This window comes from Hydractinia symbiolongicarpus, chromosome 13, assembly GCF_029227915.1.
Source record: "Hydractinia symbiolongicarpus strain clone_291-10 chromosome 13, HSymV2.1, whole genome shotgun sequence".
In the NCBI taxonomy this organism is placed as follows: Eukaryota; Metazoa; Cnidaria; class Hydrozoa; order Anthoathecata; family Hydractiniidae; genus Hydractinia; species Hydractinia symbiolongicarpus.
Window position 1 is genome coordinate 21,651,497 of NC_079887.1, and position 26,754 is coordinate 21,678,250.

The window sequence follows — 26,754 nt, forward strand, 5'->3', positions numbered from 1 at the left end:
ACTAACGTGTCTGTCAAAATTTAATTTATTGTCTATAGTCACACCTAGTAATTTCACATTATTTTCACTTTCAATAGTTTTATTTCCTATATTAAATTTTAGACCTAAATTATCTGCCTTATTCTTTGTCAGAATTATCGAGTGAAACTTTTCAGGGTTTGCAATCATTTTATTCTCTTTTAACCAGGAGAGGGCAGTTTTAGCTTCGTTTTCTAAAGTATTTATCAAATTAGGAATAGAATTTGAGAAGTTGGATATTGTGTTATCATCAGCGTAATTATGTAGCTTATATTTTTCTATAAAAAGAAACAAATCATTTATAAATATATTGAATATGATAGGTCCCAAAATAGAACCTTGTGGTACACCAGATAAGATAATTTGAAATAGACTATAGATCCCATTTATTCGAGTGGCTTGCTCTCTATCAGTAAGATAAGATAGAATGAATTGAAGAGACTTATTGTCAAATCCATAAGCAGCTAGTTTCGCAATTAGTAAGTCATGTGGTACACAGTCAAAAGCTTTTGAAAGATCCATCAAGATCGCACCCACCACATAATTCTTATCAAGTTTACTCTTCCATTCCTCAATTAAGCGAATTAGTACTTGTTGGGTACTATAGCATTTCCTATAGGCGGAGAGAAAGGTCGACAATTTTGATTCCATATAAGCGGTTATTTGTTCTTTCATAACCCTTTCGTAAAATTTAGAAAAAACATTTAAAACACTGACAGGCCTGTAGTTTGATATTTTAGTTTTATCTTTTCCTCCCTTATCCAATGGCGTTACAGCAGCTCGCTTAGCTTTGCTTGGAAATTTGTTTGAAACTATGCTACTATTTATAGCATCTGTTAGTGGCGTTACTAGGTGCCTTTTTGCTAATTTTGTCAGCTTTGATGGTATTGTATCTTCACCTGTTGATACTTTGGTGTTTAAATCATTAAACAGTTTAGAAATTGTATTTTCATCAACTTCTTGGAATGTGAAGTTCTCATTGTTGTTAGAATCATTGATTTCCTTTATTTTAATGATACTTGGATGATTTTCAAAACTATCAACAATTTCTTCAATCATTTTTGACTTATCATTTACATTCTTATATTTTATAGGATTTGGTTTCATGCCACAAGAATTTTCTAAAATATTGATGTAGTATTCGTTGAAAAGTTTGGTTAGCTGTTTTTTATCAGTAACTAAACTTTCATTTTGAACGATCGCTATATCTCCTTTGCTTATTCCACTTTTATTTGAGATCAAGGGTTTAACAGTTTCCCAAAACGTTTTTTTGGAAATAAAACCTGATTCTGTTACCCTTTTGAAATGGTTTTTGATAGCCTTTTTGCGTAAATTTACACACTTGTTTCTCTGTTTCTTGTACGTGATTTTGTTTTCAGAAGTAGGATTTTTATTGTATTTATTTTTGAACCTAGACCTTGTATATATTGCCTTTTTTAACTCTTTTGTCATAAATGGTGCCTCGTTTCCACGCAGAGTTTTTTGCTTCTGTGGGGCATGCTTTTCTATGATAGATGTGAAAACATTGATGAGGTTTTCATAATTCAGTTCAGGATCTTTACTATTACAAATAAAATTTGCGTTCTCAACATCACGTAAAAAGTTGGCTTCATTAAAATTTTTGTAACTTCTGTAAATAATTTTCTTGGATGCTAAGCGTGCTAAATGAGATTTTAAAAATGTTGTTACCATTTGATGATGATCACTTAATCCTGTTTCACATGTTAGTGTGTGTTGAAAACATCTGGGTCTATTTGTAAGAATGACATCTATAGCTGTTCCGTTAGGACTAGCAAAACAGGTTTTGTTTTTGACAAGATTTTCAAGACTAAAAATATCACAGAAATTATTTAAGGTTTCGAAACCAGAATCGTTCGAGTTATGGCAATCGATATTTATATCACCCATAATTATTATGTTTTCGACTTTAGATAGAGCTTTATTTAAAGCTATCTCTAATTCCTCAAAAAAGTTGTTTAAGTTTGAATAATGAGGTGGTCTATAAATACTGATAACTGTCCATTTTTTATTTCTTATCGTTAATTCTGAGCAAATGATTTCATTATTTGTTATACCCAAATCATTAACTTGTCTACAGGCTATTCCTTTCTTAACATATTCAATTAACCCTCCTCCATTTTTGTTCCTATCTTTTCTAGTTCTAATTTCATAGTTATCAATATAGAATTGTTCGTTTGGAAAACTCTCATCTAGTTTGGTTTCAGCAAATACAAAATAATCAGGTGAAAATTTTGTCAGAATTTCTCTTGCATCAATTATTTTGTTTCTGAGACTATTAATGTTTAAATAGCCTAAAAGAGGATTGGAAGGGTACTTAATTCGTAATTTATGTATTTCATCTAAAGAACTTTGGTGAGAATTATGTGTCGGATTTTGATCATTTCTATATTGACTCCCAACACATTCATCAGGAATATCAGATTTATTATCATCGCAAACTAGTCCAAGCCTATTGAATACCCCTGCTGATCTAAAAAATTATTTATAAAAGCTATAAAATTTCGTGCTAACATTATCTTACCATTCTCTCGTAAATGTATGCCATCTTTCCATAGGTGTTCTTCTCTGATATTGTTGTGTCTGATGTAGCCATAACCGTGTAGATCGGATCCTTCTCTTAATAGTTTGTTAATACTGTTTATTCTATCAGAGTCGACACGTCTGCTCGTAACCAAGGCAGAGATAAAAACTTTTTCTACTCCGTTACGCACACATTTTTTTCCGATGTCCAGGATCTGTTCGGCAATTTTGTTATCTGACGCTGCATTTAGATGACTTGATAAAAGATTGTTGATTCCTACATGGATAACGACAATATCAGGTTTTTCTTGTTCCAGTGTTGGTTGTACGTAATAATTTAAGTTTTCGACACTTGCTCCTGGGAATATCTTAAATCTCACATTTCCATTTTTTATTTGCTCGTTAAATTCTTTCACTCGAATACCTTTTGGTATACTATCGGTCATTATCCGTATCTTCTTAAAATGGTGTACATTTTGATGCTCAAGATTCGTAGCTAATTGATCTCTTTCGGGAAACGGATTGATAACAGGGTTGGGTCTTCGTCTGTGTGTTACATTATTTTTAAAGATATTTGACGAACGAATATGGTTGTTAACATCTACGTGGTGCGTATTTTGACTCTCCTTCGTAAAATTACAATCTTGATCACCCCAACTTTGTTGATTAGAATCGTCATTAACTTCAACTCTTAGGTCGTTAAATCTGTTATGATGTAATTCTTCATTTCTATTAACTTTATTTGTAGAAAACCTTGAGGGACCTTTGATTACGTTGTTCCATTGATTATGCTGTTTAATCGGTTCCACATGTTTACACGTTTCAACTGAATGATCACGTTGATTACTGTTTAAAATTTCGCTAACCAATTTTTTGTAATCTTTTATTTCTTCTTTAAGGAAATCTATTTCACTCCTCAGTTGTTTAATTAATATATTTGACGAGTTGTCCCCGATCTTGCTCAGTTTATACGAAATAAATTCTTTTAAATCGCAAACCTGTGTTGTCAAACTTTTAAATTTAAATTTAAATTTATTGATAGGGAAGCCGTTCGCTTGTCCCCTAGCAGCACTGTCAAAGACAGATACATAAAAGATAGCAAAAAGAAACGTTTGGACATTTTTCTGAATTTAGGTATATAGCAGCCTACAGACTTAACCTCTTTTACCCCTTAGTGTATTGTATATGCGCTTTGCCAAGCCAACGAGGCGAGAATACCGATATCACCATATTGAGTTTTTATTTATCCTTAATCACCCATTGCTGGGAAGAAGTGAAAAGAAGCGAGGTTTCCACTATCGCAGATTGCTGGAAACTAAGTTTCTTTTCAGATTCTGTACGGCAATGCTTTGCAGGTGTGACTGCTCATGCGCAGTGAGTTAGTATTTCAGTCGACTCTCGCAAGGGTTCTTCCGCAATCGTCAGTTAGCCTTGGCGTCGCAAACTTTTGCTAACAGTGTTTAATGTTCATCATATCTTTTATTTTTTCATGTACCACCCAACTTCGAGTTTATGACGAAAATCGTGGAAAACAGACTACAAAGATATATATTGTAAGATGCACGGCATAACAAATGGTCATCTTCACGGTTTTTCTTCTCTAGAAAAAAGGCTATAAAGCTCCCACGTTTGGATCTATGGGCTAGAGAAGTTTTTTCATCCAGTTGCTGATCATCATGCCGTTCATCATAGCTGTGTGTATTGTGTATGTGCTTTGTATTGTATATGTGCTTTGCCAAGCCAACGAGGCGAGAATTGTATTGTATATGTGCTTTGCCAAGCCAACGAGGCGAGAAGTGTATTGTGTATGTGCTTTGCCAAGCCAACGAGGTGAGAGTGTATTGTATATGCGCTTTGCCAAGCCAACGAGGCGAGAATACCAGTATCACCATATTGAGTTTTTATTTATTCTTAATCACCCATTGCTGGGAAGAAGTGAAAAGAAAATTCGCGGGAAATCACCCGTCGCTAGTTGCAGCTACCATTTTAGCTTACAAGCAGATAGAGAAACGCATAGCTGGCATTATAATAAGAACTAGTCCTTGCCCGTGGAAATATCCACGGGTTTGCCCGTCCTTTCAATTTACCCGTTGCAACAAAATGGATAAAAATATATCGCATTTGATATTTGTGTTTCCGCAACATCTTTTCTAACTCAGCGGGAGTCCGCGCAAAAACAGACAGACGACGGCTATTATTATAGAGACTAGTCGTTAGCCTGTGGAAAAATCCACGGGGTCGTCCGTCCTTTAAATTAACCCGTCGCAACAAAGTGGACAGAAATATATCGCATTTGGTATTGATGCGCATTTTAAAAATTTCGTGTTTCTGTTACGGGACACGGCTTTCGCGGACACACAGACAGACAGACGGAATACGGCTATTATTAAAGAGATATTTTGCTGTGTTTGCTGTGAGTAATTATCATGCGGAGTCAGTTGACTTGTCATGCGTTACATGGCGTTTACTATAAAATATGCCAAGTATTACTTTTGTTAATGTTTCGTTGGACATCCCACGACATTAGTATTCTTTTTTACAAAAGCCTTTATAGAAATAATCCCTAGAGAATTTTATCACACGTAGCTTTAAAAAAGGTATTAGTTAATTAATTAATTTGCAGTCTTCGCAACACAATTCGTAAATTAGCAAAGAATTCCCTTTTGTTTAGATTTACCAATGTGATTTTATCTCAATAATAATAAACCTTTAAAATTCTCTACTTAATGCATTTGCATTACTCATAGTAAGAACGCATTGCAGGAGTTGTATCGGAGAGTAAGAAGAACTTAAACAAGTATTGTTGTGAGTATTTTATGTAATTTCATAATTATTATTTGGTATTATTTTTTAGTTTATATCAATATTTTTTTATGTGTTATTCTCCATTAGAACTTGAGAGAATAATTTTCTTGCCGACATATATATATAACGCTTCATAGAGCGTTTTTATTTACTGAAAGCATTTTAAACTTTTCATATACGATAACATTTTTTTTAATGTTTTTACGTGAAATCTGAATGCTAAAAGTGGGTATAATAAAGCAGGGCGCATGTTAGTTTAATTTAAAACAAATGGGGTAATCATAGGTAGTCTTGGCTTCTAAATCTGACACCACTTCTGTCTTACTTTTCTTTGTATATTATGGCCAACTAGCTTCTTCTTTCTCCTTGCAACAATTCTTTTCTTAATGCATGTATTGTTTACCTCAAGGGTCCAAACTTGTGGGTACAAACCTTTAAGAGGAAATGCTGCAGAAGAAACAATAAAATTTATTTGTAAATAAGTTCGCTTGAAAACATAACACGTTGTGTTGACTGTCTAGCACTAAGATATTGCTAATTTTCTCTTTGTTTTAAACATACGCAATAATAAATATAAATATGCAATAATAAATATTTTCGAGAATATACCTATTCAGACCTTCTAAAAGCATGATGTGTTTCAAACAATAGGCTTGTATTTCTAAAGTGTTAAACATTTGTTTGGATCACTTGCATTTCCAAACACACAAAAAATAGTGAAAAAAAAGGTCTCGATGGTTGAAATTAAAAAAAAATAGATGTGGCAGGGAACTGAAAGCTAAAGTCGATATTCAAAACATCACAGCTCTATTACTCATAACATCGATATGATGACAATTAAATTAGTAATAGCAGGTTTTTTATATTAATAAAGAAGTTAATTAAGCTGTAGTAAAAGAAACAATAATGAAATTATAAATGGAGCGATAAGCTAAGTCGCTTATTCTTTATCATCAAATCTTTAGACTCCTACCTTTTTTAGACGCTTCGCTAGTTAATCCTATTTATGGTCGGCACAGTGTGGATTTCATCGTCAACTGACCAGTTTTATTTTAGGAGTTTCCCAATTGTGTTGCTGTGCGGTGGTTCCCGAAGAAAATCTCGATTTTTTTTGTATTTTGTTTACTCAGCTTTAAATTGTTCCAACTGTTAACATTGTAGCTACAGATAACATGGAAGCTATATTTTTTTTAAAAAAAGTTCGCACAATAACTAAACCAGTAAAAGCATTTTTGAAAAAAATAATGACGACGTCATAGAAAATAGCTAACGTCAGTAGATGTGACATGACCAATCATTTTTCTATTCCACACTACATCCCTCCCAAGTTAATTTGATGTTGTTTAAACCAATGATATATAACACCCCAAAAGTAAATGTTAGATACCGTGAAAAAATTAAGTAGCAGAGAGTCTTGTTGGAATAATTTCCAATGCCGAGGCAATAACCTTTAGATCAAAAATCCCAAAATCATCTAAAAAATAGGTAAAAAAAATACTTGCATTAAATGAAATTAAGCAAACGCGTGATAAACAATAAAGACACGAAACCAAAGTTTGAAGCAAAAGTTAATTAATCTGAGTCATGATTAACATTCACATTACGTCGTTTGATAATGTCAAATCTAATTAAAAAGCAGCGGGTAATTTCATCAATATCTTGCTGAGTAGAATATAAAAACTAAAGTTGAAAAGTTCCAAAAGAATGTGTCATCTTTATTTTCGGCACCCACATGTTAAGCTTCGATTTTAGATATTAAAAATTATGGGGGAAATGAACGTGGAAATTTAGAGCAAAAGAAAAGCCTGTCACAGAACGTTGCTTTCCACTTGTTTCAAGGAATGACAAGTCGAAGTCAAAGTCAGCTAAAGAAAGTCAAAGAAGTATAAGTCCTGTTCGCAGAATATTTTTTATGGCGTTTTGATTGGACGATATTTTAAAGTTTCATAAAATGCAAAAAAGCGCAACGAAAAAAAACTATTTTCGCTTAGCTGTGATAAAACTTTATTAACGCTGCAACTAGTCGTTAATAATATTACTGACACTGTTCGTTAATAATAATTCTGCAACTACTCATTAATTATAATACTGTAAACTAGTCGCTTAATTTATACTGAGAGTATTCTTTAGTAATAATACTGAGACTATTCGTTAATAAAATACTGAGACTAATCGTTAGTAATAATACTGTAACTAGTCGTTAATAATAATACTGCAACTAGTCGTTAATAATAATACTGTAACTAGTCGTTAATAATAATACTGCAACTAGTCGTTAATAATAATACTGCACTAGTCGTTAATAATAATACTGCACTAGTCGTTAATAATAATACTGCACTAGTCGTTAATAATAATACTGCAACTAGTCGTTAATAATAATACTGTAACTAGTCGTTAATAATAATACTGTAACTAGTCGTTAATAATAATACTGCAACTAGTCGTTAATAATAATACTGCACTAGTCGTTAATAATAATACTGCACTAGTCGTTAATAATAATACTGCAACTAGTCGTTAATAATAATACTGCACTAGTCGTTAATAATAATAATGCAACTAGTCGTTAATAATAATATTGCACTAGTCGTTAATAATAATACTGCAACTAGTCGTTAATAATAATACTGTAACTAGTCGTTAATAATAATACTGTAACTAGTCGTTAATAATAATACTGCACTAGTCGTTAATAATAATACTGCAACTAGTCGTTAATAATAATACTGTAACTAGTCGTTAATAATAATACTGCAACTAGTCGTTAATAATAATACTGCACTAGTCGTTAATAATAATACTGCACGAAAGCGATATAATCTGACTAAATAAAAAAGTGAGTCAACCTCTTCCCTAGGGCTTTTTAGGTGTTAATAGTTCCGTTACAATAAAAAAAACGTAAAAACCCTGGGGACAAGGTTGAATGTGGGCACGAAAGTTACACATGTTACTTATTGGTCACTTTGGCCTAAATTTAATTCGTTTAATACAGAAGTGAGATTTATTTAAGAATTAATAATGAAAGTGGGAATATGTTGTGAATGTCAGTACATAATAGTAGTCAAATCTACATCGATATGACAACTGAAAATGATTTTTAGGTGATAAAAACACTACTGTATGTTTTAACACGTTATTTTAAAACATTTTATCATTATGACTGAAATAAAGTGCAATATAATATATCTTTTTCTGTTCTAGATTAGGAGAAATAATGGAAACACGAAGTTTCATATGCATTTTGCTCTTTGCAACAGCTGTGCAAATTAATGGTAATTTGATTTTGTTGGGTTATTCTTCGTTTTACCAATTTTCATAATGAGCCTAAATATAAAAAAAATCACTTATTGTGCGATAAAAGTTGAATTTTTGTCTCGCCTTACTAGATTTTTCAATGCAAGAACTAAAAATTATTTTTATTTATCAAAAATATTTTATATTTTAGGGCAGTCAACGACAGAATGGACTAGCTGGGGTTCGTGTTCAGCTACCTGCCGCTTTGGTTCTACATCGCCTACTCAAACTCGTTCACGTACTTGCACTGGCAGTTGCAACAATGTATTTGTAATGGAAATGCGCAATTGCAATGATGTGTCGTGTCAAGGTGCATATATCTCCATTGTTTTTCCCTTCTTCACGTCATCTTTATTGGAATAGAATAATAAGCAAATGCTGGTGTTAATTCGTTTCACATTACATCAATATGTTGTGGCAATATTTTGCAATTTTTTTCAATATGCTGTATGTGAAACGACGGTTACACATTTATATAGCTTAAGGCAGCAGTAACCCTTTTAAAAACCGGAAATTTTGTTTTTACATAATTAGTTACGAAAGTTTGTTTATAGACTATATATTCATTTTTTTCTGATATAACACACTTGTCACAATTTTATGGCTAAAATACTAATATCTTTCACCAAAAATATTCAGCCTCAACAATTTCTCTTTGAAATATAATTCATGAATAATTAATTAGTCTACGCGCTTGTGAAATTTTACAGAAAGAAATGACGTAATTATTAAAGAGAAACGTTAATAACAACAGAGATGGCGCATTATGTAGAAATTTAAAACGATCTTCATTATGCTACACTGCACGAGCTTTAACTTTCGATAGCATGTTCGTTTTCAGACATGCTTGGTGAACCATGCAGCCATGATACGGTGTGCGGAAATCTTCGTAATATTTTTCTTTTAGCAGTGTTCGCACGGGATGCTAAGAAAGAATCTTTTGAAAAAAACAAAAGGCTATTGTTAAAAAAATAAGAATGAACAAAAAAATCCGCACACCGTTTTAACAGGGTTAACCCAAGGTTCATTTAAAATCAGAAGCTGGTGTAAAATAACGAGATTGTAAAACGTTGGAACTAGTAGAAGCCAATTTTTTTCTTGTTTATGATACATTTTAAAATAGAAATTTCTGCTGACTTAGCAATTTTAGTGTTATTTTAAAATCAATTTATTATGTATTAAGGCCTATATTTTTAGGAAATAGTAAAAAATGGTATAAATAAAACACTGAGTAAATAATTCAGCTATTTGGACAGCTAAAAAAAGTGTTACTGCCACCTTAAGGACAGCAGAAAATTACAGCAAACTTTTTCCTCAAAAATTTACCTACACAATTTTAAATATAAACCAGGCATTTCAGCAGGAGGTTCTGCGAACAATTAATAAAATATAAAATATTACTAAATATTATTTCGCAAAACTATGCTTCTAACTTCTTTTGTTTAGAAACTGTCAAGATCAAAATTTCTTTTTGTTTAAATGCATTTGTGCGCAAAATGTTTCCTCACCAAAAATTAAATATTTTAACAACAGTTGCTGACATAATTTTATGAACACGATTTAAGTTTGTAAATAATGCCTGAACATAAAATCTGAACGCCAGGCAATATATTTTATGAGCATATGTAACAAATGAATATTCACACATATTCTGGTCTTTTAATGGATTCTGGCTAGTTAAATTTCTGATAAACAAAACAAAAAATTTTCTAGATAATTATTTAAAATCCCTTTATCAGGCCTTAGATCACTACACAGTACTTTACATAAAAGTTAGCAAAAACAAAAATCGATAACATTGTGGTTTCCGCGAAATAAACCAAGGTCAATAAATAACATACTCGTTAAGAAATTACGGGTACCTTTTAACAACGTAATTCTTTTTACAACGCTTACCGACTTGAAAATTTCGTATGCTGCAGTTGACTGGTACTGCACGGTAGCTGCAGAACAATGAATACAAGGCTGAAATAACATTTAAAGATTTTGACTGTCAGAGACGGTTATAGGATACACAAATGGAGTCAGTTACCTAGGCTAGTATGTGCTCTAAGTAATTACATTTAGGTTTGTCATCAGAATCATACCAGCCTAACATTTCAGCAAATAATAGCACCATGGGGTTTTGAATATTGAAATTGATAACATTTTATTGTTGAAATGTACTTACTTAACTTTTTTTTTATTAGTGATACCATGTAACACCGTCAATATATCTTACATCATTGTCATCGATTCATCAAGCAGTGTCAAAACGTCATTGCCAGATGAATGGAGTCAAGAAAAAACGTTTGTCAAGAATTTTGCTGCACAGCTCGGCCTTGGTACAAACCCACTAATCAGAGTTGGTGTAGTTAACTACGGTACTGAAGCTGAAATCGTCGCTAACTGTGACTCTGTACAAACTAGTAATTTGGCCAATTTTAATGCATTCATTGATGGTTTACCTCGAAAACTTGGCGGTACTGCCATCAATGATGCCTTACTTCAGACCAGAGCACTATACCAAGGAGATGGTTGCAATCGACAAAACGAAGTTAGAATCGTTTTATTTCTCACAGATGGATTTGAAAACATTGAATTTAACAACAGGACACGTTTTTCAACGGAAAATCGTGTCCGCAGTGAAGCCGGCTTCTGTGTGGGTGCAGTTGGACCTGACCCCAGAATAAACGATTTGCTCCGCTTAACTGGCATGAGTTACATCACAAGAACAGCTAATTTTCAAGAGCTGTCCCAACTTGATGTTTCGGTGTGTTATAATCAAGTATTAAACAAATACTGCGCTGGTATGTCTTTATTCTTTCCTACTTTCAGGCATCTCTGAGGCTATTAACCCTATGAGCTTTTTTGACCCTTGTAGCTATGGGGAGGGGGCGAGGGGTGGTAGGGAGAGCATTATTTTCATTTATAAAAAAAGGCAAGGTCCATAGATTTTTAACAGTTCCACCTTGTCACACTTTGTAATCTCTTAAGCTTGGTCCCCACTGTGGTTTAACCCTATTCATTTTTTTTAGGGAGGGGAGGGGCAAAAATGCCCACCCTTTCGTTTTTTACTTGTAACTTTTGTTCACCTGGATGATTTTACTTGAAATTTTCAGTAGCTGAGTTTCTATCTATATTTCGCCCTCAACAGGTGGCCAGTTACGCCAACATTTCTAAGGTCCCTTATGCAAAAATTAAACATAAATATAATTTGTTAGAATATTAAGCGCATTTTGCAATATGTGATCAGTATCTTAGATTTTACGCCCTCACATATTATTTTGCGCCATAAGGGCGTAATTTAGGCGAGTATTTTGCAGTAAATCACTTTTTATCTGTTTGGCACTTCATTTAAGGCTTAATTAACAGTTTTAGCACAATAGGCACCCTATTACATAAGTGGCTTAAATAAAATTAACCCTATTTGCTGTGGGCTTTTTTGACCCATGTAGGTATGGGGAGGTGTAACTTTTGTTCTGTTTAGTTTTAAGTGACGACACTTGTCACAGAGAAGCATCAAAATTTTGTGACATAATAGGTCATAGGTTATGTATCTATTTGCACCGAACGCTATGCGACAAGCATGTTTCTGTTTATTGTGGAGTTTGTTCAATTTAGACTGGTGTGTGCTTGCCCAAACAATGTTACCAGTGGTGGATACAGGAATTTAAACAATTAGTCCATTTTTTTACAAAGCCACTAAGAAATGGGCGTTATAAAAAGCAAGGCGTTTAAGGGCGTGTTTTACTTAGAGCTTAAAATCCCATTAAAAAATACATTAAAGCGAATATGAGAAAAACCAAGCAGGGACAAGTCTATATAATAGCCAGTTTTATACTGAGATTTAAGCTGGTTTTTATAAAGTGACCAGTTTGCACACCGTGTTGAGGTCAAAAATTCTGCACGTTTTGAAAAAAATCTTGAGTATTTTAACCCTCTATCCAGGAGAAGACAACATCAAATTATATTTTATAAAATATAAATTACATTTTTTATGTGAATAAGCCATTTTCCGGTTTTTTTATAACTAACAAAAATTTTATAGCTTAGTGATTTTTTATCTTACTAACTAGTTCAAAAGTAGTACGAAATTTTTTCTGCACAATTTATCTGCATTCTAACTAGCTAAAATCACATTGGAAACATTACAAAATCTACTTCTACCTAAACACCATTCATCTATAAAAGTTCACCAGAAAATAGTATTTTTTGAGCTCCTGTACAGTAAACCATTCTTTCGAGCTATAATCGTTGATTTAAAAAGAGCAGCTTTCACATCTGCTTTTAATTCGAAAATTCGTAGTCCCAGACCCAACAACCTTCTTTATCCAACTTAACTAAAAGCAAAGCTTTAATAAAAAAACATCATGCGTTTTCTTTCTCCAGCTGATAAAAAAACTTTGTACGAACACCACACATGCTAGCTGCGGCTTCAAAGTTTCATCTTCGATTCAGCATGGAAGTCTCTTCACAAGTCAGTCGCAATAAATTTATCAGGGGGTAGATGTACAATTTTTGTCAAGTTCTTATTTTTTTGCTGTTTTATGACCTTGATAACAAATCTGTTATTTTATTTTTGTGGCAAAAAACTATTGTGCTACGAAGAAAAGCATCATTTGTTTTTATTTTTAATGGTTTTGAACGGTATTTCACAAGCCACTACCCCTTAATGAATATTCTCGCCATATTTGACTTGTGTTAAAATTACGGGGGTTGGTTTATGCTTTTTACTGTCACATGTTACCAACATTTATATTTCTCACCCCTAATACATAAAGTAAGTCGAAGTACAGCGATAATAAATTAAGGGGTATACGCTTCAATTTTTACATAGAATTTAAGGAAATAACTGGATTTTCTGCCCTCTAATAAAACAACATGCAAAGTAAGTCGCAGGATGTATCATTGATGAATATGCGCTCAACTATATAAAACATGCATGCATGTGTGTATATGTGTAGAAATTCTATAGACATTTAACGCAGAGCATATTACGAAAGCCACCCTAAAAGATTTTTGTGCTTAAACGAAACACTTTTTTGAAATTGCAACGACAAGGCTTTTGACAAATATAAAGTACGTCCACCCGACTGGCTTGATAAACCCTAATCTCTAAATCCGCCGCTGGTTACAACACGTTATATAACTATGTAAAAATGAAAAATAGAAGTTTTTAAAGAGTTAAAATTAAGGGTTTTAAAAAACTTTTCTTTCAACAGTTTGGATATGTTTTTTCCATGTTAGATTTTCATCTAACAAAACACCTAAAAAAAATCATGGATGATTGCCTTTTAATTCTTATGTTTTTAAAATTAAATTAGATAGCTTAAGAGGGTATGTTGTCGACTTTAAAAACTTTATTGTGAAATAGAGTATATTTTGTTTTATCTACATTTAACGAAAGTTTATTGCTTTTGAACCATTCTTCTAAATGTTTTAATTCGCTGTTACCTACTTCAAAAAGAATTACCTACTTGTTACCTACTTCAAAAAGAGTTTATATGTGAGTAAAATATATTAGTATCGTCTGCAAATAATATGAAATTCAGAAATTTCAACGCAGAATGGTATATCATTAATGTATAGTATAAAAAGAAGTGGCGCAAGTATTGAGCCTTGGGTACCCCACAAGTGACAGTTCCTTGTTTAGTTGTATCTGTTTCGTAACGTATGCACTGTTTCCTGTTTGTCAAGTAATTTTCAAGCCAACTGAGATTTTTATTTTCACACCGTAGTGTTCGAGTTTAGTAATGAGAATTTCATGATCTACTGTGTCAAAGGCTTTAGGAAGGTCAATAAACACTCCAAGAGTAAAAAGATTTCTTTTAAAAGCATCTGTCACATCATGGACTAAATAAAGTAAAGCGTGATCTGTTGAGTCTTTTTTAAAAACAAGGAAGTACAGATATGGGTCTGTAGTTTGTAACTTTGGCATTATCTCCAGTTCTGAGAATGGACGTCACTTGCGCAATTTTTAATTTATCTATAATATTACCACTTCTAAATTGAATATTAATATATAATGAAGAGGGAAAATGATGAGGTCAAAAATGTTCTTTATTATATTAGCACTAATGCCATCAATACCTGCACTTTTATTATTTTGGAGACTTTCAAAAGCTGTTAGTAATTCTTGTATAGTCAATTCGGATTCGATCATTGTTGAGTTAAACGTTTTCAGATCAGATTGATAGTTCTTACGACTCACTTGACGCTAACTTTGGGCCAACATTTACAAAAAAATCATTTAAACTATTAGCAATAGCATAGCTACTTACTTTTTCCAATAATTTCTTTAATAATTTCCCAAGTCCTTTTGCATTCCTACTACTTTTGCTTACAAGGCCTTGGAAATGGAGTTTTTTTATTGATGCTTAGTTTTTTCAAATAGGTTTTTGTAGCTTTTCTTATTTAGTTTCATTATAAAATGAATTTTTCTTCAAAATATTTTCATATAATTTTTGTTTTTTCTTTGATAATTTCAATAGACCCCTGATCATCCAGGGACTAAGAATTGTTTTCCTCTTGTTGTTTTTCTCTTTGTCATATTGTTTACAAAAGAGATTTAGAAATAGATCATACACCTCATTTAATTCGCTAACTGTAGTTGTTACCATTCCCCAATTAATTTCGGAGATTAATTGCCTTAAAGTAGCTAAGGGATTGTTCGTATTTTCTTGCAGGTAAGACCTGTCTAATATGTGTTGGTGGATGTTCTAATTCTTAAATTCAAACAAAAATAACTTTTACACATTTTTCTTTGGACGTAAAAGTCTGTCTAGAAGTTTCTTGTGAATAACTGAAGACTTAATATCTTTGTCTTTTTTCAATAAATCAACAAAGAACAAAGCAAACTGAACATGCATGGTTTTTTTCGTGGTAACGTGGTGTGTATCCATTTATAGCTATCTACTACTGAAGTACCTGTGTATTAGGAATAATGTACTGTAGTTATATAGTTTGGAGAGAATAAAGAGCCAGGCGTTGGGACGGATTTACCGCCAATGATGTTAAACTCTCGGTTACTTTGCTTTACTTATCTAAATTTATGTAGTGGCTTTATTCAGCTACAGTATTGTAAAAGTCTAATTGGAAAAGACGTGTAGCTGTCATCTGTTTTTGTCTAATTTAATACACAAAAGGTTTAAGAAACAAGGACAAAACTATACGATAGAAATATTATATCGCAAAAATATCGGGGATTAAAAAGTGTGATGACCTGGGATTACAAAGCACGACAGGTCGGGGGATTGGCGACATAAAGTATTATTAAATGCGATTAAAAAATGCGTTATTATACACTACAATTTTCATTTTGATTTTTCTAGTTCCTGGATCTTGGACTGCTTGGTCCAACTTTGGTGCCTGCTCTATTAGCTGCGGTGCGAACGGCACAAGAACAAGAAATCGACAATGCGTCAACCCAATCACCAATGCTGTCCAAAATGACTGTCCAGGGTCAGCTACAGAGAGAGAAGTATGTTTTATGGGACATTGTGTAGGCAAGTATATAAAATATACTGTTCTGTCTTTTGTGTGGCATTGTGTAATCAATTAAGGTCCAGCTTTTCAATAAAGGAGATTATCTAATGGAGCTTTGAGTCTTCGAGGCAAAATATTTGACTACTACGGTAAAATGAATAATTAGTTTTAGTTTTGTTCTTTACAATAACGAAGCGAAATAAGTTATGATATGGAGTTTTACATCTAATCAATAAATCCAAGCAGAGTTAAACGTTTCAGCTTTTTCTAGGTTCATGGACACAATGGTCAACCTATGGCGTTTGTTCAGCAACCTGTCACTTTGGAGCGGTCGAATCTCCTCCTACGCAAATGAGAACAAGAGCTTGTGTTGGCGCCACTGGTGGTCAAAATTGCGGCGGTGGAGATTCGTCGGAAACACAAAGCTGTAACTTTCGCGTTCCTTGTCCAGGTCTGTTTGCTTGCTCACAGCAATTTATATTTCTCGTGCATACAAATACACATGGTCCAATCTCGTGTTGTGCAAGAAATTTCAGGGCGAAATCGCAAATGTGATATATTTCTAATGATTTTCGCGGATTTTAAAAGGTTATAGTAAACAATAATATCTAAACTAAAGAACTGAAAACTTATTTATCATATACTAGCTAATGTACTAGCTAAATGCTGCTATAGAGGTGTAAATAAAATGTATACTTGTTCTCATTCAGGAAATTGGGGTCAGTGGGGTGCTTTTGGTGCTTGCTCTGAACTATGTCAGTCTGACGTTAATAACTCTCCAACGATGAGCAGGACAAGAACATGCTTAGGCGGAACATTTAATGGAGGCTGTGTAGGAAGTGCTACTGATAGCGTTGTTTGCAATGCTCGTGTGCCCTGCCAAGGTATTTATTTGTTTCCACATAGTCAACATCTTCACACACATCTACAGTGAAAGTAAAATAAACAGTTGATATTTTATCCTTATTTTTATCCTCAATGTTGCAAATTTGAGAGACTTTTGTTTCATGATAAAGAATAGTGCATACGTTGAAAATCCTAAGATGCAAAAAGCTCTTGATGCGATATTCCTTCTGTGTGATTTTCATCACACATCATCGTTAACTGCAGCAACAACCAGTGATCGCATAGATTTAACAGCCTCGCCTAAAAATAACAGAAAAAAATAGAATCTTACAGAATGAGAAAGTCGCTCAAAAATTTTTTTTTAAACAAATTGTCAATTTGGTAGCTAACATAGACATTAAAAGTAAGATATTTACTTTATCACCTATTCGTGCGTGGACCAATATGCAGTTTTATTTCTTTATACTTTCCAGGCAGTTTAACACAGTGGTCTGGCTATGGTGCTTGTTCTGCATCTTGTCAGCTCGGTCTGGTAGCTCCTACCCAACAAAGACAAAGGTCTTGTGTAGGATCAACATTTGGTGGGAATTGCAATAATGCCGCTTTGACTGAAACAACAGATTGTAATGTGGAAGTACCTTGCTTTGGTAAGAGAAATGAAAATCATTTGTGATTAAAAAGTTTTAATTTAATCTTGTTCTTGTTAAAAGTCAAAAAAATTTTAATAAACTGTTTAATACTTACTATAATTTTTAGACTAGTCACAAAGTTACTCTTATCGAAGAAAGGTTTCTTTCTTTACTATTTTTATGAAAAATTAAGAATGCTCTCAAGAAAATATAAAGAAATCTATGAAATTTAGGGTTTTTTTGTTTCTGATCAGTCCTGATACGAACTATCTTATTTTAACTATATGTTATACATAGGTGTGCTCACCAATTGGGGACAGTGGGGAGCTTGTAGTGAAAATTGTCAAAGTAATCCCAATCAGGTACCAACAAGAATGCGTAGCAGACAATGCATTAACGTCAGTTTTGGAGGAAATTGCGGAGGTGCTGCTCTCACAATGACTGGAACATGTAATGTTAACATAGGATGTGAAGGTTTGTGGGTTGTTTTTAACATTACTTTTTTTATAAGCAGGCCTGCAAAAGACATCAAATACTGTCGTATCAGGCTAAGTAGTTAAATGATCACCAATTAGGTCGAGGTCTAAGTGACTGAATGAAATGCTGAGGAAAGGTAGGCTAGAAATGCTATTAAAAAAGTAACTTTGAAACAGCAAACTTATTTTAAGGTTACTAAGTACAAATGACCCCCTGATAAAGTACGTGAAAGTAAGTAAGTAAAACATGATTAATTGCTCTGGTCAGCATAATTAAAACATTTATTATTTAGATTGTAAAAATGCTTACCCTAAAGGGAAGTAACAAGTTCCCAGTTAGCTTTGCGCTACTTTTATTAAGAGTGACTTGTCGATAAAGCCCGTGGAAAAATCCACTGAGGCAGGATAAAATTGAAAAATAAGCGTCAAATGAATTTTGATGACGTCAGCAACCCATCTGCTAAATAATTAGAACCCTGTTTGTACGTTACCTCTATTGTGTAGATCTTATAGCGCTGACCAAGAAAATGTATGTAATCACGTGCTTTTGATGAAGATACAAGGGTTTAAAAATAGGTTGTTTTAGATATTTTGCTGACGACAGTAGTGAAGATCCAAAAAAAATTTGAGAAGTTTATTTTATTCTTTTATTGTAATATGTAAATGTTGAAACGCTGATCAAAATAACGTATAGGATGATATGTCTTCGAGGAACGCAAAAGGAGATATAAGGGCTTAAAAATTGTGCTGACGTCATCAGAGGCCGTTGAAAACACAAAAAAAATTTTTTAAGAAATAAAAATTAACCCGTCAATTCCGAAACGGATGTTGGGACCCAGGTTTGGGAAATTTACCCAAATTGGTCCTAGGTGGTCCATAGTTACCCACGCGGTGAAAAATCATTGACGTCACCACCTCGTTTCCAAGTTACTTGGTCTCAAAGTTTTAAGTGCACTGTAACGGCTTCATTAATTTAATAGAGGATGTTGACGTTAAAGTAGTGTTATTGACGTCGCGCCGTAACATCAGAAATTTTAACATATTAGACATGCATTTTTCGGTTACTTCAAAGAAAATTTCGGTAACATAAAAAAAATGAACATACCCACTTTGCCTGTTACAGACACACAGAATGATGAATCTCGTTGCAAATTTACAATCGTTTTTTGATCACATAAATTACTCATATAAGAGAAAATATGGTTTGAGAAAGCTATCATAACCCAATCATCAGTTCAAACGCTCATAAGTTCAAACAAGTTATCTACTCATAATAAATTTGATTTAGCAAGTTGCGTAACTGAGAAGTTCAAATTGATACATGTTAGATGCAGGGTTTAACAAAAAGTTATGCATAAATAAAATCAGTGACTGTAGTAAGTACGCACTAAATAGATAACCTTTTATTTTGATGGTTATTATACTTTTTTTTATAATATCAAGGTGCGTGGTCTAACTGGGGAGCGTATGAATCCTGCAGTGAAACTTGTCAATCAAATGTTAATACTGCACCAACACAAATAAGAAGAAGGACATGCAACGGTGGAACATTTGGTCAAACATGTCCTGGAAGCTCCGTAGACACAAGAAACTGTACGGAGCGAGTCTCGTGTCCAGGTATATATATTTTTCTTTCTTCACGCTGTCATGTCCTGGTTCTGTTCTTATTTTTTATTGAAAAATTTATCTAGGAAATCTTAATACATGGTCTGCATATAGTCCATGTTCTGCTAGCTGTCAATTAGGCCTAAATGCTCCAACCCAACAAAGAACACGTTCCTGTATTGGTGCGACATTTGGTGGAAATTGTAATAACGCTGCATTAAGTGAAACTACTGACTGTAACGTGGAAGTTCGATGTCCAGGTAACATTTTATTTATAGTAGTATTGAATATAAAAACTTGGTTTTACCTACAAGCATTGCTACATGATAGATTGTTAGGCATTTTTATTGGCAAGGCAATTCACTAATTCTGCTTTTGTATCCGACAGCATGACGTGACAATATAAAAAGGAAATAATATAAAGTACAATAATTAAATTATTAAACTAAAACGAATAATTCTGTTATCATTTGAAGATGCCTAATAATAATTTTTTTCCATAATTTAGGTGATTTGTCTCAATGGTCGAACTTTAGTATGTGTCCAGAATCTTGTCAAACTGGTGCCACCCCTGCTCAACACACTAGAACACGTACTTGCAATAATACCAGCTTTGGAGGGAACTGTGGTGGAGCTGTCCTTACTGAAAGCCAAGACTGCAGTGCAGGAGTGGCATGTCCAGGTACATAAAAAATTCTTAACACGATGGTGTATTTAAAATGCAAAATAAGTGGTCTTGGCCTGCAAATAAAAATTCTAATTATATATGATTTATTATCTGCATTACATATATGAGAGAGACTTTATATATATTTATATATTTTTATGCAAGTTGCCAGTGAATGTGATCATACCGATAAGCACACTCCACCAAAACCTAGCTAACATTATCATATGTATCTGATATCTTTTAAATTAAGTTTTAATGAGTATGTGAAGGGTGTAAATACGAATTCATATTGACAACAAAAGTAGGAGATCTGCTTTGTAAAAAATCAACATTTTCGTGGTGAGACTAACATTCTATCTCCAAAATTTCAATCCAAAACGCCATTAACGACTTTTACTTCTTTAGGTACGTTGACGCAATGGTCATCATGGTCAGACTGTTCCGCAACTTGCCATGCAGCAGGCTCAAGTTCACCAATGAGAAATCGAACGCGATTGTGCCAAGGAGCAACATTGGGTGATAATTGTGGTGGTGCAAATTTAATTGAAACCGTAAACTGCAACTTTCAAGTTCCATGCCAGGGTCAGTTTATTTATTTATACTTGTATAGTAACGTCCTTAATAGCACAACTTAGACTTAATGAAAAAATTATAAACAACTATTAAGCCCTGAGTATTTACTCAAAGATTTCAAACAGCTCCAGTAACTGCTCTTTTGTTGTTGGTTGTGTATTTTATTGCCAAGCAGCAATTTATTGAAGTATGTTCTGTAGTTAATGAGCTAAAAGTACTTACAAAGGAAAGCTCAGTGCATTGCATTTCCAAGTATAAAATAAAGTAGCTTATTCCTTTAATAGAGGAAATTTTATAAGAGGAAATGGTTATTCCATTTCAAATAACCTCTATACAAGCCAGCGATTAAATTTGTATTTATTTGCGAAAACTTTCAGGACGACTTACAACCTGGGGACCGTGGACAGCATGCTCACACACGTGTCAAAGTGATGGCAGTACAATTCCTTCGCGATCACGAGCTCGATTTTGCGTTGACACAAGCTTTGGTGGTAATTGCCTTGGTGCAAATCTGCAGCAATCTGAGAACTGCAACGTGGGCGTTATTTGTCCAGGTAAGATAAGAATTGATTTCAGGTTGTACCAATACTGCAGAAACAATTACAGCACGTTGTTATGTGTCTGAAAGTGACGTTATTCATAACTAAACTTGCAAGACATTTCCAGCTATATATAGCTAGAATACTTTTCAACGAATGACGTTTCAACGAATCTTAAAAAAAAATTCACCAACGTAAACTTTTAACAACTCTTTGTTATGACTCGATATATTTTTCTCTGTATAAATGAAATTTCTCTTTTTTTACAGACAACATTTATGGATTATTAGCATAATTTTAATTTTTTCTGGGAATAATAATTTTGCGAAATGATATGTTATGTCATATATAAAAATACGTGAAAAGTGCGAAACTAAATACATGCGAAAATTAGTAACATCTGCAAGCTATGAGGCAGGGGTCTCATAGCTTGCAGTGTACGCAGATCATGCTAGTTCTTCACATTTTTTTACAGCAATATTTTTGCATTGTCAATATATCGACAGTTAAAAGATCGACAGTTGGAATAAAATTATGAGCTTGTAATTTCAATGTTCTTTCTCTATAATCATTGCTTTTTGCACTGTTTCCTTTTCTATTTATTTTATACATTGCATTTTTTTCATTTTCAGTTCTTGGTACGTGGACAGCATGGGGTGAATGGAGCACTTGCTCAAAGACTTGTGATATGGGTATGAGGACACGAAGTCGAAATTGTACTGATCCTTTCCCTGCCAGTGCTGGAAATGATTGTGTTGGTTCAAGTACGAGTAGCTCTACCTGCAAACTTGCTGATTGCCCAGGTATGGAACCGCACTTTTGCGTATTTTTTTAACGTTGTGATAGATTAGACTTTGCTGCTATCAATATTAAGAAGTTTAATTATTTTCGTAAAAATAAGTTAGGCTTTTAAACTAATATATTGCATAATTTAAAAAAATGCAATGTTAAACGCCTAAAAAGTTAGCTAAAGTGCTTAAAATGGAAGGAGCAAGAAAATGCCTACACTAATCTTATCACCAAAACTCTTTTCTAAGGTTTTTATTAGGCCGAAGTAAAAACGTAAAAATTTATTGACCAAAATTTAGGTTTTTTAGTATAGTTAAACCTATTATTACAGAATTCTTTGATAGTGCAAGTAAAGGTATATATATTACATATCTTAGTGGCATGTCCAGTGACGAAGAGATGCAACTGCTCATTAACCACTCAATTTCCAACAACTGCACCCACACTAAGCTTCTTCAACATCGATGATGCAACCATACATGCGGCTATAAATACGATGTCTTACTGGACAGAAGCAGTACAAAATCAAATTTGTGAATGTATGATGTTGAATTATTTAGTTTTGCTTATTTGGAAGGAATTATATCTAACTTGGTCTCCGTAAGAAATGTGTAAAATCTCCAGAAAGTGTAAATCGAGCTTTACAAACTCACATCAAGGGTAAAGCTTTTGAAGTAAGACAGAAATTTGTCAGGCTTAAAAAAAAGTCTGTTTGTTTAACTCATGAACCTGTCGCTTGTAAATAAACAAATCTTTTAACATGCTTCTGTTAATTAGACCGTGCCGCAACGTGCACAAGCGAACTCGTAAAATATACATCGCGCCTCGGCCTAGCTTGGCTCGGCTCGGCTCAGCTCGGATCGGCTCGGCACACGTTTTTTGAGAGTCGAATCAAGCCGAATTCTACAGTAGCTATAGTAGCTGTATGAAACAACAATTTTTGACCTAATAAGCAGATCTACAACGCTAAGCGCATCAACTCAGCTCGACAAACCTATAGGATCATTTCCTTAAACTTGCGTTATAATAAGAAACAAAATTGTAGGTTCTTGGTTTCAAAACATATTTATACGTAACTTTTCGTTTTTATTTTAGCATGCAATCTTCAAAGGCTCCAAGTGAGCGTCAACACGGTCAATTCGCATGTAACACAAGTCAAGAATGTATTGACACGATTAAATGAGGTATATCTTTTATAATAGTGACATTTTATAGAAATAAATAGGTTTATAGAAAAAGGTTATAAATGGAATCACAGTCCCGATATTTACTTGCGCACGCATCTAAGTGATTACGTAATGCCCGATGCGCGCGCAGAAATGGAGGTAAAAATGTAAACAAACTAACCGGAAAAGTTACCTCCATTTCTGCGCGCGCCGGAAAAACACGGCACTATAATTGAGTGTATTGTAGCTGTAATAAACAGGCAGCTCTGGTGTTGGAAAATCGTCTGAGTCCCTTTCTGTAATAATCTTGGCGCTGTAAGTTATTTTGCCAAAAACTTATTTTTAACTAGTTGTCATTTCGTGGAAAATTCCGCGGGGTTCGCCCTTTGTATATATCAACTTGTTCTCGAAGTTACCGAAGTTAAAATTAGACCTGATGTTGTAAAAAACTTCAACAATTTTAGATAAAGCTTCGTCTAAAAGACATCATCAACTGCAACAAAAACGTTTTCATTGGTGCGGACTTATGGGCGCTCTATGATTACTTGTACACTCGTTGCACTATGTTGAAGGGAATTCACATTGAATTGTCGGCATGCAAGTTGAGGTTTGATGCAGCAAATAATTCCTGCAAAAAATTCGGTAAGTACTCGTTATGCTTCCAGTGACGTGGTTTTGTAACATGACTATAATGTAACTTCAACGTGGCTGAGTGTACGGTAAATTTCTATATATGTGCGGGTTTTTCCTTACTTTGCATATACGGGGCAGTTTATTAAGTAAGAAGACGTAAAAACAGGACTCATTTTATGCACTCAATGTGCTAACTAGCTTTACTTCAAAAAGATAAGATAGAAATGATTTTTTCTTTTGGAAACAAAATTTAAAAATTGGCACAATGTTCGAGTCATCCAAACTTCTCTTATTACAAGCTCGTGAGCTTGTATTAAAACGCAAATGTGTCCCACAAGAATGGAAATTTTTGCCTCTCTGAGCACCGAAACGGGAGTAGTCGTGTGTTCGAATCTCATCTTGGTAATTATTTTTACTTTTTTTTTTTTTTTTTTGCTGTTTTATAAGATAAGTGTTCAAAATCATTTTTTAACTAACTGGTAAAGTAAAAGTGTCTCCATCAAAGTTTACAAAGGTGAATGTAAGCAGACTTAAGGTCTCCCAAATGCCTGGAAAGTAGCCTGCAAAATTTCCACAACATTACGTAAGAGAGAAACGAAGACAACCATCAACTCTCTGCATTCCTCTTCTGGGCTTCAAATTCGAAGAGTTTTCCGTTCAAAAAGATATCACAAATCTATTTTGAAAAAATAACTGCATAGTGCGTAACAACTATTATAGCCTATCTGAATAGCATAATATGTCGTTTCTAACTTCGTAACAGAAATCACAATCTGATTGACAGCTTTTTGTAAACTTTATTCGCGAGGTTGTTTACGTATATCATACGTCTTGTTGATATTAAATTAGTATGAACTTTTAAACTCTCTTTGAAATAAACGTGTTTTTTTTTTACCTTATTTAGGATGGTTCCATCAACTGGTGAATCAAGTCTATCGAAAATTGTAACAGTAATATTTGTGGCATACGAATTCCATACTTATTTTAACCAACCATATTTAACCGAGTTTTGTTTTTCCCTTATTTATACATTGGAGGGTATATTATGTAATTTTCTTATTTTATTTGTAGAAAACGTAGTCTTGTTGAATTTGTTTTGGTTAGTTTTTATAAAAATTTCATGAAATCACCCATTAATTAACAGCATATTCTACGCTGACCTTTTAATTTTTTTATTAAAAAAATGACTTTGCAGATTATTGAGAGAATGCCCAAGTTCATGTTTTTCTCGCTCCTTATTAGCTGATTAGGTGATTATTATATAAATCTTGTACATTTTTTTATTTTGGACATAACTTTTACTGTCTGTCTATTTTGAGTATTTAACAGATATTGGATGTGGTGGAATCGGATATCAAAAATTATTTAGTCGAGTTTGTGATATTCAACTTGGCTTTGGCCGAGTTGAATATATGCAGGATGTCATTTAAGTTGAATACTGCTTTTCAATCGAGTCCTGTGAAATTTTCAAAGTAAAACCGCTTTAACCGAATTGAATATCTGTGTTATTATGCACTTGTTTTAAAACGAATACTTCGTCAAATTATGCATGCGCAATCTCAACAAGTATAGTTTCTGCACTAGACATAAAGCTTGCAAATCTTTCTGCATCTCCCTTCTTTTTTATTTACATTTTTATTTTTTATTAACAAATAACACAAAAAAATTTTTTACGACATTGAAAAATAGAATGTTCTATAGCATTATTTTTCCCGCCATTCTCCCCCTTCGAGATTATTCAAAATAATGGATGGTTCACATAAAAAGATAACTGAACGATCTTTAGATAAATTTTTTGTTAGAGAGAGAGAGAGAGAGAGAGTTGAGTCACAGAAAAATGAAACTTTCTTTGAGGTTTCTGTCTAATGTTTTGAACATCCGTATTAACCCTCTGTGATACTAGTATGATACAAAACAAGCAAACTCCAATTACTACTTTCAGGAACTAAATAACGTTATCCAACCCTGTTCGCAAAACTAAGTTATTTTATTTTACTTAACATTAGATCTTCATATGATGTTTTGTTGTCATATATTGTGGATACATTTGAAGTCGTTTTACTTATAGAAAACTCAAATTGTAAACGTTTCCAAAGAAAAAAATTTTCCCCATCGCTAGTTCTGCATTTTCCTCGTGATAGCTGCTAAACTAAAAAATAAGTTTCACATTTTACATAAAGAAACGTCAAACCGCAAAAATATTTTCGCAAAACAAAAATTTATTTGGACGTTTTATTCGCAAAAAAATTGCCCCAAGCATCTTGCCCTGAAATAAACACCAATTTAATAGACCTTGACTTGAAAATTTGAGCTTTAGGTTGCTTGTCAAGAAGAAACTTCAAAGTGATTTTGTAAGAATAAATGACCGGAAATTACTTACATGATTTAATTAACTCGGCGTACTAGTAAACGCCAGTTGAAAAATAAATCTCGTTAATTAACAACTTATTGACTTATTGATTTGTGCTCCAACAAGCGAGGCACATATATCTAAAAAACCGTGCGCGTTATTTTGTAATCACATGTAGCTACGATATAGTGTAATATGTTTTTGGTTTATTCTTTTCTCGTGGTATTGGTTATCTTCGTACATAGTAAGTAAGGAAGGGGATTCCATCCAAACGGTTGGCTCTTCCTCCCCTCTGACTGTAAATATGTTACATTACGTATAGCATTGTTCTTGTTGCCCTCTCCAAACTG

The 26,754-nt window shown here is 33.4% G+C and overlaps 1 protein-coding gene across 1 annotated transcript; it reads left to right on the top strand.

Annotated features, from left to right (window-relative positions):
* Window positions 1-5,204: 5,204 nt before the first annotated feature.
* LOC130624305 (A disintegrin and metalloproteinase with thrombospondin motifs adt-1-like) lies at window positions 5,205-26,172 on the top strand. The gene is made up of 19 exons (XM_057439885.1): window positions 5,205-5,364; window positions 8,569-8,639; window positions 8,813-8,971; window positions 10,851-11,450; window positions 15,975-16,148; window positions 16,400-16,579; window positions 16,839-17,012; window positions 17,448-17,621; window positions 17,901-18,077; window positions 19,523-19,696; window positions 19,771-19,944; window positions 20,193-20,366; window positions 20,760-20,936; window positions 21,305-21,481; window positions 22,099-22,269; window positions 22,633-22,794; window positions 23,351-23,439; window positions 23,886-24,063; window positions 24,959-26,172. The coding sequence occupies exons 2-19, from the start codon at window positions 8,582-8,584 to the stop codon at window positions 25,000-25,002; spliced, it is 3,216 nt and encodes a 1,071-aa protein (XP_057295868.1). The 5' UTR covers window positions 5,205-5,364; window positions 8,569-8,581; the 3' UTR covers window positions 25,003-26,172.
* Window positions 26,173-26,754: the final 582 nt, after the last annotated feature.